The 18,007-nt window shown below is 39.5% G+C and overlaps 3 protein-coding genes and 1 pseudogene across 3 annotated transcripts in view; 2 read left to right on the top strand and 2 right to left on the bottom strand.

Annotated features, from left to right (window-relative positions):
• Window positions 1-18,007, bottom strand: part of LOC117938466 (THAP domain-containing protein 5-like) — a 135,425-nt gene that overhangs the window by 3,147 nt on the left and 114,271 nt on the right. The gene's annotated exons all lie outside the window — the stretch shown is intronic.
• On the top strand, window positions 159-2,045 carry LOC117938470 (dnaJ homolog subfamily B member 9-like). The gene is made up of 3 exons (XM_034863102.1): window positions 159-325; window positions 666-907; window positions 1,361-2,045. Exons 2-3 carry the CDS (start codon window positions 691-693, stop codon window positions 1,861-1,863), a joined length of 720 nt encoding a protein of 239 aa, XP_034718993.1. The 5' UTR covers window positions 159-325; window positions 666-690; the 3' UTR covers window positions 1,864-2,045.
• On the top strand, window positions 4,910-8,701 carry LOC117938471 (annotated as a pseudogene).
• LOC117938468 (aldo-keto reductase family 1 member B1-like) lies at window positions 10,855-16,236 on the bottom strand. The gene is made up of 10 exons (XM_034863100.1): window positions 16,056-16,236; window positions 15,198-15,365; window positions 14,942-15,058; window positions 14,772-14,849; window positions 14,209-14,331; window positions 12,713-12,819; window positions 12,162-12,243; window positions 11,836-11,919; window positions 11,643-11,725; window positions 10,855-11,526 (listed from the first exon to the last, which is right to left on the bottom strand). The coding sequence occupies exons 1-10, from the start codon at window positions 16,119-16,121 to the stop codon at window positions 11,484-11,486; spliced, it is 951 nt and encodes a 316-aa protein (XP_034718991.1). The 5' UTR covers window positions 16,122-16,236; the 3' UTR covers window positions 10,855-11,483.

Below are 18,007 nucleotides of genomic sequence, written 5' to 3' on the forward strand. Positions count from 1 at the left end.
ATGTGTTTAGGTCTCGAACCTCAACCATGCCAAAATAACAGAGCAAGGCGAAGATGGAAGTTTACGCAGTGTACAGTCTTGTTTCTATTGCATTATTTTCGGACTGCCCCCTCACCTCCCCATTCTCCACGTGCGCACTGTTTCCACCAATGGCAGTGATCCGAGTCACGGTTTATAGAAATGGACCAATAGGCTTGCGAGTCGTGGTTTTACAGCTCAGGAATGCAGCTAGCAGGTCAACAATCGCTAGCTTTCGTTTCGCATCAGCTGGAGCTGTCGGCGTCTGATAGAGGTATCCTCTGGCTGTTTGTCAACTCGTCTCCAGGTAATCCTTCTTTCCAATACGTATTAACGTTGTTTGTCGTGGGTGGTTTATCTGCAACTGAGAACAAACAACAGAGTATCATTAACAAGCTTTTTTTTTTAAAGCAGAGCTGGTTTAAGTTTCTCTCATATTTCACTAAAAAACAGTGAGCTGTCGTTTTCTTGAGCCCCACTCTGTTGAAACAAGTTAGCAAATTAACGCAGTATAACGTATATTCTGAATGTTCTTTGAATAGTTTGTTCCTGAGTCTTAAAGTTTGAAACCGTTTTGAAAGTCTTTCTGCGTGTCAAGGGTGTGTGAAACGTCGTTAAGGCGGGCTGTCAAACTGTTCTATTTACAGCCACGAAGGTGCCAAAACCAGCAGAATGGCCACAGCGCAGTCGGCGCTGCTGCTAGCAGTGCATGTTCTGCTGATCTCAGAGTTCATCCTGGCAGCAAGGGACTACTACGACATTCTGGGGGTACCTAAAGATGCAAATGAACGCCTGATCAAGAAGGCCTTCCATAAGCTGGCTCTGAAGTACCATCCTGACAGAAACAAAAGCCCAGACGCCGAAGCCAAGTTCAGGGAGATAGCAGAAGGTAAGTAGGTCACTACAGTATGCCATTCCAGGGCAATGGGAAAATAGTACTTAAGTCTTTGAAATTATAATGAATGTATAAAATAGGTATACGTAGATTGGGAAATGTCAGTCTCATTGGAAGTGGCCAAAGTTAGTTAGTTTTTTTTTTAATTGATTATACATGCATCTCTCTTCTTTAATGGACCTTATTAAATAAAATGGTACTGGAAAGGTCAACCATTTAATCTGTTGTATATGACAGGTGCCTTACTAGCCTTATTAAGATCTATGGTATTTGAAATTATATATAGGTAATTTCTAATAGGACAATATTTTTCTAATTTTACAGTAAACAAATAACAATATTGCTAAAGACGAAACCTAAAATGTTAAAAATGTCCCTAAACATTTGAGCAGCACTGTTAAAGCAACCAACACAATAAGTGACGTAAGTTGTCTTTGACTCTACCAGCTTATGAGACGTTATCAGATGATAAGAGGAGACGAGACTACGACCAGTTTGGCCACGGCTCGTCCTCAGGTGGTGGCCAAGGAAGAGGAGGAGGAGGAGGAGGCGGAAGAGGACAAGCAGGACAAGGAGGAGACTACCACTTCAGGCAGCAGTACCAGTCCTTCAACTTTGATGACATTTTCAAAGACTTTGACACTTTTGGTCAGCGACACCAACACCACTTTCACTCCCACTCCCACAATCAAGCCCACCAAAAGAGACCGTTCGACAGCCAGTTTCAGGCCCATCGGGAGGCAATGAACAGACAGAAGAGACAGTTTCAGCAGGGGGGCTTTGGTGGAGGACTCTTCGATGACATGTTTGAGGACTTGGAGAAGATGTTCTCCTTTAACACACACAGTTCCAGGACTGACGGCCGATACCATGGCTCTGGGAAGCAGCACTGCAGGACAGTGACCGAGCGTAGGGGCAACATGGTGACTACCTTCACTGACTGCTCCTGAGACCAGCAGAAAATGGCGCTCTACAGAGGGCAGATAGTTAGGACATTGCCGCGTTTTTAAATTGTGATTTTTGGAATTGAATGCTAATTTATCACTTGGTGGAATGGACGATGGTTTTCGTGTGGCTTTTGTAATTTTCTGTTTGTAATTTCCTCCAGGAACAAATATCCAAGCTGACCTGATGAAGGGCTGCTTCCAAGCAATAACTCACTCAAATTATTGCTCCTAGCACAGTCCATTATTTAGCTTTCAAGGTGCATTATGTTTACTTATGATGGTACAATCTATTTTAGACGCAGGTATGGCCTAAGTTTAAAAGATAATTGGAATTTAAAATAATTTAATTTAAAGGAATGATGCGATAAACTATATGTAAACACCACAGGAACATTCATTCATGCAGGTATTCAGGCCATACTACTATGTTCTATACACCATAATCCTTCTGCATGTAAAACCAGGCTCATCTAAGCATAGTGTGCTCTAAACATGTACCTTTACTCATTAGGTTTAGGTTTTTATTAATTATCTTAAAGATTGGCAAAAATTACATGTCAATTCATAGCACCTGCATCAAATATTTCTGTGAAAATGAAGCTCCACATCCTGCGATGTTGGCTCTTAACTGTTACCTCATTTTAGTTGCTTCCTACAGAGTTGCATCTACCTTTTACTCAGTCAGTGTAGGACATTCAAATCATGACAAATGCTGGCAAACTTAGCCACAGGCAAAGTTTGCGTACTCTCTCAGCTGTTGTTTTGATGAGTCATCTACCAGTGAAGCTAAACGGACTGAAACGTTTTCTGAACTGATCACAATGTGCAATATTTAGCACCTTTGCTCTTCATGTTGCCTCTTTCATAGACAGTGTTGCTTTAACGTCATTGTCTTATGTCTGCACTTTTTGTGTGTGTGTGTGTGTGCGTGCGTGTGCTTGTGCGAGTGTTTGTGTGTACGTAGAGTGGCCTGAATGTTGATTGGTTGCATAATGCTTGGAGGAATGAATAAAAAGTTTCAAGAGCAAATGTTTCACTTAATATATATCTCTTTTTTTTTTTCAACACCATTTTTATATAGTCTTAGCTGCTTCTCGGTTTACAATTCATGACAAAGAAAACCTGCAGTTAAGATGGCAAACTGAAAGAAAAACAAAAAAAAAACTAAATAAGCTGTGAGGAACTTTGATCCTCCTGAACCAAGCCACAACAAAAAGTTAAAGTGTCACGTAAAGCTTGCTTTATTTCTACCAAATACAAGATGTGGTCCTATTTATTAGCTCAGTCCTTGCCATCCATATCAATGTTTTTATTTTTTGTGATCAAATTTCAGAATCAGATCAGAAATTAACAGATACAAACAATACACTGAGACATGGATTGTGTCCCAGAGACAACAAAACAGAAGAAAACTGACATTTATATCGAGGTTAATGGGTAAATAACAATTATATCATTTGACTATGCTTAACATTTATTTTATTGAGTCCCATCTGTCTTAAGCAACAATGAACGCACCATATAGGCCTTACAATCCTTTCAACTTCTAGGTAGACTAGAGATGACCTTTTACTGGTGACATACTACTGTTCAATATCTAAAGATGAGATAGGAACAACTGTACCAAAATCCAGAACAGCACTACGTCAAAACTATGCTCACTTAGCATATAACAAAGTCACCCGTTCTTAAATGGAAGCTATAGTGTCATTGGTTTTCTTGAAAGGCGCTATATACATTAAAGTTATTATATAGTAGTCCTGAAGACTTGCATGTGTTAAATCATACTGTATGATCAATGCTAGGGAGGATCCACTTGAGAGCCGTTGTGAACTTGTTTCATTACTAATCTAAAATATGTTACGCTGGTTTGCACTAACTGAGATCAGTAAGTAACTCGGCTATGACATGCTTGACCATTGTACAAGGTCTTTTCTCTTCTGTGTATTCTCATGCACAAACTCTTAATAACTAAGGAGTTTTTTTTCAGAATTTTAACTTTGATTGTTCCTCATTTAGTCATGAATATTTTATGTTTTAACTAAATACAAACTTTAAGTGGCTTGTTTCCATTTCTTTCAACCAATCACAATTGTCTTGGGCGGCTCTAAGCTCTGGACACGGCGACATCAGCTCTGCATGATAGTCTCAGGAAGGAAGGAACTTGTTTGGTTGGAACACTTGTTCCCCGCAAAAGAACACAGCATATGAAATATTAACTGAAGTTAACTGTTCACACGATACAGTAATGTTAGCTATTTAAATTAGCTGGATAAATGTTGTATCGCAGTGTGTACCTCGTCCACAGCAATTTCACCAATCAATCCTAAAACGTCTTAGTCGGAATGCAAATGCTGTAAAAATATTATAAACATATTTCTCGTAAATCTTTACAACAATTCACCTAAATAACCAAGCAACCCTACCCTATTGCAAAGTTCACATTTCATCAAAACCTGCCGTTTTCAGCGCGTAACATTAGCTTGCTACCTCAAAAGTTTTTCTTTTTGTAAAGGAGCAAAGCTGGCGGCTTATTTTAGAAGTGTCCTTTATTTTTATTTATTTATTTAACCAATGAAAAAACTGGCCAAATATAAACGCCCATTTAAGTTTGATCCAGACTATACCATACAAGAGCAAATAAGCTGGGTGTATACTACAACCGACTTGTTTTTTGTAGGAGGAAGAATATTATTTGTTCTTTCAAAACTAACATAAACTCACTTTAACGAAAAAGAAAAAAACAGAAATAAAAAAAACTGGATGCAGCATGACTATGTATTCTGCCCGTTTTTAACAACATAATTCACAACAAATGACAAAAAGGAAAGAAAGCTGGCTCAAACGACTCTTGTTTCCTGACTCTTTATAATACTGCTTAGGATGAATGAAAGCACTTATTTTCCAATTTCATAAAAACCCTTGCATAGATTTCATGCTTTATCTCACACTTGGTGCATTAAATCCCACCATTTGTGCTGACTCATGTAGCCTCTTGCTGTCTGTCAATGGAATATTTCCAGATGCCGTTATGATGGCCTGCTCATTAACTCTCTCTGTCTAACTCTCTCTCGCTCTCTCTGTCTCTCTATCTCTCTCGTACAAAAGAGGCTGCCTGTTCTCTGGGTGCAGTATTGTATGAATCAAACTGATACTTTTTAATTGATCCTTTAAGAACTGCAACACAATGTCTGACACAATACCTTCAGTTACACTCAACAATGGAGCAAAGATGCCCATTGTGGGTCTTGGAACATGGAGGGTAAGGCTGAACATGTAATACTTATAAATGTAAATGTAAATGTGCTGTATTTATATAGCGCTTTTCCAGTCTTAACAACTGCTCAAAGCGCTTTTACATCTACAGGAAACATTCACCATTAACACACAAGGTGCCACCTGCTCATCAGATAAACATTCACACACATTCACACTCCAATGCGCAGCACCGGGGGCAACTCGGGGTTCAGTGTCTTGCCCAAGGACACTTCGACAATGACTGCAGGGGCGGGGATCGAGCCAAAGTTAGAAAACAGATGTTCATTATGGACTTGATACTTTGTCTCTACTCCTATTCTCTCAGTACCTCATACATTTCAGGGCTTCTCTGGTCTAAATTATCTCTATTGTCTAGGTTTTTTATGTGATGAGTCCTCTGCCTTGCTGCCTGAATCCACTGCAAACTAGGTTGAAAAGTACAGGGGTGTCTAATATTGAAGTACCACAATAAACTGATGAATCTCAAGGGTTAATCAAAATGTAAATATCCACATTGTACTGCACACAACCTCTGCCACATCTGGTAGCAGGCTACTAGTGATACCAGCAATGACAACATGCCCTTTACTGTACATTCATATTTTCTAGTGATACGATACAAGGCCAGCACCGAAGACAGTCACCACGGAAGCTACATATTTTATTCACTACATTGATGCTTTTGAGCTTTGCTTTTTTGTATCCCCCTCCTTCTGTAGGCAGCCCCAGGAAAGGTCACTGAGGCTGTTAAGGTGGCAATAGGTGCTGGTAAGAGGCACAGTGACGTTGCTTAAATGTGCAAGAATGTGGAAGAAGTCGGGGCTGGAATTCATACAATGATTGACCAAGCTGTGGTAAAGAGGGAGGACCTATTTATTGTCAGTAAGGTATGGTAATACAGTCAAAGTTAATATACTCACAGATGCACTAAAAATGCTGCAACTGTGCTGAGACAGGAAAAGTAGACAATTCAATTCTAATTCTTGTGCAACAACATGTAGAAGGTGTTGTCAGCCAGGGTCTTTTGTTCACTCCCCTTTAAGATGAACCACAAAAACAGTGTACACTGACCGATAAAGTATGTTTTATACTTCTTCATAGTTGTGGTGCACGTTCCACATTCGATCTGTTGAGGGGAGCCTGTGAGAAGACGCTCAGTGACCTGAATCTGGACCACCTGGACCTTTACCTCATGCATTTCCTAATAGGAGCCAAGGTTTGGACTGTCCTGTCCTTTGGATTGTCCTAACAACCAAAAGACTAAGCTCGTGTCAGGCTCAACCTTTAGCCCAGTTCAACTGTCCAGTAAAGTAAACTTGACATCAGAGAAATAACTAACAGTTAGAGTTACAGTGGTATTGTTTTGCACACTTTGCTGTGAAGTAAATCATCTACATCAGGTAACGCTCACAAGTTAACTTTTTCCTACTCCGAAAAAAAACATCTTAGCATAAAGCTTCATATTTTGCGGCCTTTATGAGCAAGGGAACATCATAAATTTGTGTGTTAATCTATTGCTAAACAGCTTGTCTAATAGAGTATTGGACAGATGTATGAATGTCAATGTCAAGTGTTGATATATAATGGATGGTTGCTAAGCACACATGGTTACATAGTTAGAGAAAATGGTGCCTTATATGGCGCACCCTCGGGTGTAATCACATGTCTAACAACATCCATGTTTGTTCTTGTACTTTTTTGCTTTCTTTACTTTTCACACACTCACACACTCAAACACTCACACACTCACACACTCAAACTCACACTCACGCACAAGGTGGTTGCTAAGCACACATGGATACATAGTCAGACAAAATGGTGCCTTATATGGCGCACCCTTGGGTGTAATGCACATGTCCAACAACATCGATGTTTGTACTGCTTTCTCTACGTTACAGGCACACACGCGCACACACTGTGTTGGTCAGTTGTTGTTGAATAGTTTCAACCACAGTCATGTGTAAAAAAAAATGTTACTTATGAATTAGGGGACAAGCACTGATGGGTTATCATTTGCAGCCTATAGCCTAAAAATACATGCTGGCTAATAAGATTTTAGATCCAAAGTCATCCAAAGAAAATAATTAAATTAAAAACACCGGAGCATTTCTTTCAGTGACATTTTGCAGAGTTACTAAGAATCTAAATGACTTAAGGCAAGTTTTTTTTGGAATGAAATGCATTAAAATATTTGTAAACACAACAAATTGTAAAATGTAATCTCTATAATCCATCCAAAACCCAGACATAAACCCCAAAAAAACCTCAGTAGAGACCTGAAGGTGGCAGTTCAAAGACGCTTCTAATAAAAATCTGACAGAGCTTGAGCGGATCTGTCAAATAGAATGGGATAAACTTCCAAAATCCAGATGTTCAAAGCTTTAAGAGAATGACCCAAAAGGGCTTAAAGCTGTAATTGCTACAAAAGAAACTTTGACAATGTACTGAATTAAGGGGCTGGATCCTTATGCAAATGGTTCCTGTTCTTACAACTAAACAGTACATTAAATTTTCCTCTCATAAAATTGCGGCAAGAAATAGGCGATACAGCAACAGAAACTTGATTTATATTTGACAGCGCTGCCCGGTTCCCGAGCTCTCATTGCCACAGTGTTAGCGACTCCTTGGCTACGACTGGTTGTTTATCCCCGGGTGCAGTGGAATCTTGCAAATGCCACTAGGAGCACTAGGGGGAGGCAGAAGAACAGGATTTTTTTTTCCACAAATGATCTGTCTAATGTATAATCAGGATATAGTGACAGTGACAGCAACTTCATGTTTTGACTTTCACTTTTCACCTTACTTTGTATTTTATGCTCTGCCACTGCAGCCAGGGGATGAGTTGTTTCCACTTGATGAGCATAACCAGCTCATTTCTGATGGCAGCAACTTCTTGGACACTTGGGAGGTAAATTAAATAACTTACAAAGCAAGGATTGACAGTGATAGTTCAACTGACTAGCTGGCAACTGAAATCATATAGGTTGTGAAACAAGAGGCGTCACTGACCAGTGTGCATTGTCTCAAAGGCCATGGAAAAGTTGGTGGATGCTGGGTTGGTCAAGGCTATCGGCATCTCCAACTTCAACAAAGACCAGATTGAAGCCCTACTCAACAAGCCCAGCCTCAGGTACAAGCCTGCCACCAACCAGCTACAAAACAAGCCTGCCGGTCTGCAACCTAACGCAGAAAGAAGAAAATAAAAGCTAATGCAGTTGCATGTTCCTTTAAATTGAGTGCCACTCGTATCTGACCCAAGAGAAGCTGATCAACTACTCGATCAAAGGGCATCTCGGTGACAGCTTACAGCCCCCTGGGCTCTCCTGACAGACCCTGGTGAGAGGCGGTGTGCCCTATCATACACATTGCACTGAGAAAAGGGTCTACAATTAGATATAAGATACGAAGGGTCATTTTCTGTCTTTTCTGTTCTTATTTACAAAATGACTTCATCTGCTGATCCCTCTCTGCTGGAGGAACCTAAGATCAAGGCTATCGCTGCTAAGTACAACAAGACTCCAGCGCAGATAACAAAGAAAAAAACCTTCTTTCCCTTCCTTTCTTTTGGAAAAATAAGGCCAACATTTGTATCATTACCCCCACCAAGGACGCTGTATTTTGGGTTTGAATTGTCAGTTTGTTTGTTTGGTTGGCAGCAGGATTACGGAAAAACTACTGGCGCCATTTTTATGAAACTTGATGGAATGATGTGGTGTCGGAATAATCAGAAAAGGCTTCCAACTGGGAAAATTCAGACTGCATCAACATTGTGAGATAGGGCATGCTTAGGCAGAGGGCTATGCTCTCAATGTGTCCTTTTAGTGTTAATTGTGGAATTCAAAGCTAAGTTTAGTAAGGAAACACTTTAATATTGGATGTTATTGGAGCTAAGGTAGCACAACATGTAAAACTGAGCACATTCATTGGGTGAAGAAAACAGATTGTGTTGTAGGGATATTTCTGTGTGATGTGTTTCGGTCAGTTGGTCACAGTGATGGAAGATATATTCAGATTCTTTAAGTGAAAGTACTCATTAAAGTTAGTAAAAGTTATCATACTGTAAACATACTGTTAGAAGTAAACATCCTGAATTAAAATTTTACTTTAGTAGATGTATGTATCATCGGGAAAATGTACTTTAAGTACAAGTCAGCAACGTCCCATCGGATCAAGGAAAACGTCCAGGTTTTGTATACTTTAACAGTTGATTACGGTCTTTTCTTGCAAACCGTGACACCAGCCATCGCACAGGCAGCTTCATTCCTCCATCCTCTAAGAAGAATCTGTCTGGCTATCAATAAACTAGTCTAGACCCAGCTTTTTATGTGCTTATCTATCTTGGTTACGATTGACCATCACCCAAACGAATAATCTTGGGCTGAATGGAACGTAGGCCCCTGTAAACTGACATAGGTTATCATGTGTCCCGGTCCAAAGTTCCTGGACCTTATCTCAGATCCCTTTTCCATGTATTTTTCTAGGTTCTGAATAAGCCTTGAACAATACCCAGAAGCCTCATGACCTTGTCATCAATGGCTTATCTAAACAGTCTGGTGCCTTTAGGGCTGAAGAACTGGATCCACTAATCTAGTGTACTGATACAGGCTCATTTTCAGATGTAGACTTAAGAGGTGAAGTTGAGGTTGAGCTAAAACACTTTCAAGATATACATCTATTTTATTAAGGCTTTGCTATTTGGCCAAAATTTGATCATGTGCTTTATACTTGCATTACATAATGTAAGTCATTTTTGCTTAGCTGTTCTTTTTCTTTCAGTTGTTTGACTTTGAGTTGAGTGAAGACGACATGAAGACCATGCTAAGCTTCCCCGAGAAGAGAGCATTCAAACTACAACGGTAAGTAGACAGGGAGACAAAGAACAACATGACAATAATACAAGAAATTGTAAGTTATACACTAAGTTAATAAAGCTTTTTTTTTTTTTACATCCTGTTTTATTAGGATGTAGTGGTTGAGTTGACATTAGATAAATGTGTGGGTTAATACCTACCAAGGTGTAAATGACATCACTGTACAGGCTATATAGAAGCAGGCTGCTTCTAGTGACATAGTACAAATACAAAGGTTAGGCATCCATCGCACAAATGTTAATGTAGATAAGTATTTAAAAGATTGCAAGACCAATGTGGTAAGTTTAAACCAAAATAAAAAAGGCAGTATAAAAAGGTTTGTTTGCGAACTAGGCAACACTTTTGGTGAGGATAATGCATGAATAATGATTTAATGCATGAATCAATGAAAGATGCATCAGAATTTCCTGTTGCTCATCATAGACTATTAAATAAAATGTGATTAGTTCATAATTAGAGCTAACTCATATTACCTTATACATTAATTGATTATGTGGTCAAATCAACAATATTCCCATAGAAATATGAAGCTTTTCATTTTTTTTAAAAACCTGGTCATCCGATGCAAGCATTTACATGTTGACACACCAAACCAAAATCTTCTAGCAGTTTCCAATTGACAAATAAGTGGAGAATGGATTGGAATTGAGAAAGAAAAAAAGATTGTTTTATATTGAATGTTCTGCTTTCTTTCTTTAATATCTGGCAAACCTTACTTTTAAACACTAACTAGTCGGATCATAAAAGCTTAATCTTATTTCCCCAACTACAAATAAAAATGGAAATACATATGACAATACATTAAAGTGTGGCTGTATTTTAGTGAGTATAGACACTGGTCCTGTAGACAGCATGAAGGCTCAGAAGCATATCGTTTATTTCCTCAGTCTCACTATTAGGTTGTCTGACCTCTAGTGGTCACACAGAGGCATCAACCTCTACTTGCCTGAGTGTTTCTTTCCCCTGCTCAACTGTGTAGGAAACTTGCATCAACTTTCTTTTGTATGATCTTCAACAGGACTTTATTTTGATGCTTAACAAAACGGTCCACACGGGAAGTGAAAGCGCCTATTTCGTAACGGGGTTAATACACATGATAAGTACCGTCTATGACTCACATAGTAATAATAGGGGGTGCTTTGTCATTGTATTAAGATCTACCATTCAATCATTACATCAATGTATAATTTATCACGTGAAATCATATAAAAACAATTTCAGTGAAATGTAATGTCTCAGACCATTCAATTCATGCATTAACAGAGATAACTGAAATAATTGGGTATAAAGAAGTCTTAGGAGTGTGCGTAAAACTGGTTACAGGCTTTCTCAGAGACACACCTGGTAACAAAGAAATACATGTTTCTGTTGATGAATGTGATATGAAAATAAAAATCTGAAGCAAGGCCACACTGCCGTAAAGAACAGGAAAGTGAGCACTGTAGAGTGTAGAGGAGCAAACCACAGCACCCACTGTTAAATCAGCATTTCATTTCAATATTCAGCATTAAATGGAAAGTCCTTGTGCTTTGTGCTCCTGCAGAGAGAAAAACAGAAGAAAAAAGGAAAATTAAAAAAGCTTGCCCCACACAGGACATCTTCTTAACAATGTATGTTACCAAAAGAAAAGAACAAAATGATGTACGATCTCACCAATGCATTGGGCAGACTCTCCAGTTCCTGTTAAATCCGGATATAGTCTTCATTTCCTCGTCAGTTAGCTCAAAGTCAAACACCTGCAAAGATTTAAACAACGGTCTTCATGCAGGAGCAAAAAGGCTAAGTATGCGAGGCAAATTAAAAGGCTAATCCTAGAAAACATGTGAACTATTTCCAAGCCAATTACCTGGAAATTCTCCTGAATGCGTTGAGGTGTGATTGACTTGGGGATCACGATCACGTTCCTCTGGACGTGGAAGCGGATCAGGACCTGGCGGGACCAGGGAAGGAGACAGGGTATTAATGTTTGAACGTGATCAAAAGGTCCTAACTTTAAGTGTAATAACAGCGAGGGCCATGTGTGTGTGGAATTGGCACGCTTGTGTGTGTGTGTACACACACACACAAACACACACACACACACCACACACACACACACACACACACACAATAACCATTTGAAGATTTCTTTGGTTCAATTTCATTACTGATTTACTCCAGACAGTGCTGTACCTGAGCTGGCGTCTTCTTGTGCTTCTCAGCAATGGCTTTAATGTTCGGATCTTCCAGCAGTGATGGGTCTTCTGGTTTAGCCCTGCAATTTCAATACAATCACCCGGTATTAATTACCAAACCTGAACACATCGCATTCAGTTTTTTAAGACAAAATAATGAAAATGCCTCAGAAAAAGGGCTTACTCAAAAATTAACCTAACCACATTAAAACAGTGCTGCAAAGACAGGCAGCTGGGGAAAAAAGGTCAAACAATCAACACCGTTGTGAGGTTTTCAAAGTTAATTCAGACTAATAAAAAGAGCTTTAATGACACCAACTTATCTCTGCAGAAAAAAAAAAGAAGAAGAAAAAAAAGATTGTTACTTAATCTATAAATCATGACAAACCACATAGACAAAGAGGAACAGCAGTCACAAGTTGAAACTAACCAACAGGGATGTGACAGACAGAAAACTGACTCAGCATTCAAGCAAATATGACCCACTTCGTAGCAGTGGGGTAATATAGATAGGCAAGTCCTGTCTCGTGTTATTTGGACACAACTGACCAGGGTCTGTCCGGGGAACCCAGGGGGCTGTAGGCGGTCACCGAGATGCCCTGGGAGTGGCAGTAGTTGATCAGCTTCTCCTGGGTCAGGTACGGGTGGCACTCCACCTAGAGAGACAAACACAAAAGTCTTGGGCTGCGCTGTAGAAACCGGGCCGTGATGCAAAAATCACATTTTTACTTTGTGTGTTTAACTGTCCAGGCTTTTTAAAAACACACACAGCTTCACAGTGGCTTCAATTATGTCCAATTTACTCTTCAATGTCTTGGTCAAGGACACATTTGTTATATTTATGTAAAAAAAAAAAGAAGCTTTAAACTATACTAATTCTTTTAAAATCTTAATTGTTTTGCCCTACATCCACTGCACACACTACCATAGCACCCTATCATGCTCCTTGCATTCCATGGTCAGTCCATACCAGACCTTTGTAATCACTTCACAAATTGTTAACTCTTTACACTTCTGTGAGTGATTTTTATGTATGTGAGATGTGTGTGTGTTTGTTGTGTTATGGTTGTCTAAGCTAATGGATATTAAAATTTCCCTCGGGATGAATAAAGTATCCGTTTACTATTCAATTTTCTCTAATATATCCCTTCCTGCTTTTTTGTATTTGCAATGAACATTTAAAAAGAATCAAGACTACATTTTTGTGATTACATTGGGCATAAGCCTATAGAGCCTACTGTACTTATTTGATCTTATTCTAAGGGATACATTTGCTCCTTAGTTCTGTGTTTGACAATAAAGAGCAGAAGGTTGCTGTAATCAAATAAACAACAAGACCAAACAAAACAAGACATTGATGGTAATTGGTCCAGCCTAAGGGGGAAGCTGTGGCCCATTACGAATTACCAAGACATTCATTTCTCAGACCTGATAAGAGGAGACAGATGATGCCATTATGGCCCCTTGCTCTTTAGGAACAGCCATTTTGACATGTACTGTATCTGTTTTCTTACGTCTCAGCAGCATCGACTCAAAAATGTTTTATCTAAAAAGGCCGCATATGTAATGGCGTTTTTCCATTAATGGTACCAGCTCGACTCGCCCCTGTGCCCCATCCTCCTTTTTTCATAACAGTAGTACAACCTCATGCGTGACGCAAGCGTGGCTGGTCGTCATATCCATTGGAAAGTGCGGTGACCTAATGTCACACACACACACACACGCACGCACGCAGGTGTTGCTTCTGATTCTTGGCATGTGGCTGTTGCCAGAAGATAACAATAAAACGCTGACTAAACAAGTTAAACACGACTGATTTGTTCCTTTTGGTATTGCCTCGACCCGCTTGGAACCTCCACTGAGGCGGTCTTAAAAAAAAAAAAAAAAAAAAAAAAAATAGTCCCTGTTAGCAAGTACCAGGGACTATTTTCCCGTAATGGAACGCAAATAAAGGCGAGTAGAGTCAAGTAGGTACAATGCAGTGGAAAAGCGCCATAACTTTAAACAGCAGCTGGGCCCCATGGTTAGTTTTTGTCTTTGTGTACCTGGTTGTTGGCTGGCTTGTATTTGAGGCCTGGCTTGTTGAGAAGAGCTTCAATCTGCTCCTTGTTGAAGTTGGAGACACCGATAGCTTTGACCAAACCAGCATCCATCAGCTCTTCCATCCCCTGCGGAAATTGACCATTTATTTAAAAAAAACAACAACAAAAAACATCCTTGAATGAGTTTTGGTTTTGTAGACTGTAGCTCATACCAATTCCTTCTTGTTCCACTTAAAAAAAAGCCAGTGCTCTAATTTGTTTCCACTTTTATAGTCATGTCACTGATCTGAGGTCTTGTGCTATCACATTTTAAGCCTATACTAGTCCAAACTAAAAATTCACAGCTAGAATCCCTCCAACTCGGGCAACTTTCCGTGTCTTTTAAGGTCTCTTTCCCTCCTGACTTCCTCAAAAATGTTGATAAAACAGACATGCGCTTAAAAATGCTGATTGAAAAGTGATTCTGGTTTTACATAACCTCGGACACACATGCACCTTTGTTTTGCTAATTCCCAACAAGTTTTTATTTGTTTGATACAAGCGAGCGGTTTGTCAGTTTAACTCACCTCCCATGTCTCCAGGAAGTAAGTATTGTCACTGATCGTCTCACCTGCGCTGTCCAAAGGAAAGAGCTCACTGCCAGCCTGCAGAATGACAAAGCAATTAATAGATTTGGGTTTACACCGCACTTGATATTTTTCACACACACACACCGCTGAAATAATAGTGTGCCTACCTTGAAACCCATGGGCCAGTGCACTAGATAGAGATCAAGGTAGTCTAGTTTCAGATCACTGAGAGTCTTCTCACAGGCTTGCCTCACCAGGGACTTCTCATGGAAAGTGCACCACAGCTATGGCATAAAAAGAGGACAGAAGTTAGCTAGGATGCAGAAATCCAGTATTTACACATTTTACATACAGTGAATAAACTTTGCCGATGCCTACTTGTGGAAGAAACAATAAGGACACGCATATGCATCCACAACTCACCTTGCTAACAATAAAGAGGTCCTCTCGTTTGGCCACGCCTTCCTTGATCATGGCCTGAATGCCCTCTCCCACCTCGGCCTCATTCTGGTAGACATAGGCTCCGTCTATGTGCCTGTAACCCGCTGAGATGGCTGCTTTCACCGCCTCTGAAACCTTGCCTGGGGGAGACTGGAACAGACGGGGATGGTTACTTCCTGTATTCTGGTCCAGACATACTGTGTGCCATAATAACACCAAGGTGTACTAATTTGGTGCATGTACAATGTATCAACGGTTAATGTAACTTCACTATGTAACACACGTGCATATTGAGAAAATATGCCATTGCCTCATGTCTGAAAGGGAGTTTTTAGTTCTTGGGGTTTAGGTATTGGGACTATTTGAGATTGGAAAAGGGCCAAAAGATTACTTAAGTTTCACAGTTACTACTGTCACTAAAGCAGGAAACGGAAATCTTGTCAGATGATTAATGTACACCAAACTTTTGCCGGTCCGGTGACCAAATTAAAGAAAAATTGGCGTTTCAAGCTGTATCACACTTACATAATGGTGTTTATGACCAGTCTGATTTGCACACGACGGTCATGCTTCTAGAAACTTGCTAGGTTTAGATTAGCAATGTTTGTACCAACTAAAATGAAATACCAACCCACATTTACCCGTAAACTAAAACTAAAATTACTGGTGAATTAGCTTCTATAATAGGAATACCTGTATGCCTGGGAAAGTCAGATTTAACGGCGTTAATTTAAGGGTCTCTGTTGCAACTCTTAGCTAGCTAGCTTACGTCAGACAAAAAGTTAACGCTATGTAGGACAAGGAAACATAGTAACGTTAGTTTAAAAAAAATAAACGTACCTTCCATGTCCCCAGTCCCACAATGGGCATTTGTGCACCGGTGTTAAGTTTCACTGTCGTTGCCATTTCTCCAAAGGACGAGCAGACCCTAAATGCAGCTGTACCAGTCGAGTAGAGAAAGCGAATGCAGAGAGAGAACGCTTAAATCGTCGATCGATTAACAATGCCTTTTAATCAATGTAGGTGAAAGAGCCTCACACTCCTGTCAAATATAGACTGTAGGCCTATACTACTGTTATTATTATTGTTAATAATGTCAATAGATTATTTTGAATAATCAGCCCCAATTCTATGTACTCTTACACTCGGGAGATGTAGTGGTTTTGCTTATCAGCAGTTGTAGAAGAAGTATCAGGTCTTTTACTTAAGTAAAACTACTATACTGGAAGTACAAATACTAGATTCAAAAGTAGCATACATGTATTCAATTTAGTTGTTCTTGAATTTAAGACACTAAAAAGCTACTCTAGGTTTAACTCATTATAATTAGGCCTACCTAATTTACAGCTAGATAAATCAATAATAGCGACTCATATTTTATGTGTTAATCATTTGTTTTGTGTAAAATCTCAATCAGCAAAGTAACCACCAGTAGCCTTTCTACATCTGCCAGATAAAGAAGAGTAAAAAGTATATTTCCCCTTTAAAATGTAGTGTATAAAATAAAACTAAATGGAGATATTCAAACAAAGTTTGTGCAGTAGCACATGCATGGTAATCAGTTGCAATGCCTGGGTAAATGTAGTACTTAAAACCCAATTTCAAGGCAGAATGAATCATGAAAAATTAGGGCTGGGAGATATGACTAGAATCAATAGGGGCATTTTTCCAAAATTGATTAGCATCTCTATGGAGCACATGTTTGCAAATCATACAATAGTAGTAAATAATGATCAAAACATGTATTGCATTACCTGCAGTATGCATGATTTAGCTAATTTTAAAATGTATTATGTGTCTTATGAATGGCATTTGTGTGATTTAGGAGCTCTGAACTTTCCAAGGACCTAAGAATGCTCCCAGAGCCACACCTGAGATCCACTTGGCAAAATAACTTCTGCATTTTGCATGTTTTATAAGGTTTTTGTTGCTTCTATCATTGAACCATTAGAGGGCACAATTGCCACACTTACCAAACGTGGGACTGTCTATCATCCAATGAAGTCCCTAAAGTAAAATAATTCCATCATTTTATACATTAGCTAATATGGCCAGTAATTACAGTGACTGCCTTGATTGATCGGTACTGTTCAAAACCTCATGCATACATCCAATATTTGATTTAACTTAATCCATTAAAAATGCTTTAGGAACAAGCTTTGAGTATGTTCATTGCCTGGTCTGTGATCTAGGAGATTACACTCGTTTCAATTAGTCTTTATTATTTTAACAACAATGTCCTCATGGCATTATCCTTACACACACGCACACGCACACACACCCTCACACACACCCTAAGAGACAGCTGTATTAGGGAACAAACACAAGGTGTTTCTTTTGGTCAGAATCAGATAAAACCTCACAGACCTTTTACTGAGCCATTCAACACTCTGAGCAGAAGATAAGAGAGGGAGAAGAGAGGGATATAAAAAACATACAAAGGGAAAAGTTATGGGAGCCAGAAGCCGCTGTGTACCTCACAATGGCTCTCGCTAAAGTTTGTGTCTTTTCTGATCTTCTCCCAGCTGGACGCCTGCTTTTCAGGCCCTGTCTCCTCTGATCTAACTTCAGACACTGGAGGGCCTTTTGCCAGCATGCAAACTGTCAAAGTACCCCAGGAATCAAACACCGTCGCATGCTGTCATGATCAAAGAACCACAAGTAAACCAGACATAGACACAGCCACATACTATTGCCATCTAAAAGAGGGGGGGGAGTTTTTATTTCAGGGGCTCTTATTTTACGTCTGCAGGCGGATACCTTTTCACTGTACCGGGTGCACTGATTGAAAT

The sequence above is a fragment of the Etheostoma cragini genome, chromosome 23 (genome assembly GCF_013103735.1).
Source record: "Etheostoma cragini isolate CJK2018 chromosome 23, CSU_Ecrag_1.0, whole genome shotgun sequence".
NCBI lineage: Eukaryota > Metazoa > Chordata > Actinopteri > Perciformes > Percidae > Etheostoma > Etheostoma cragini.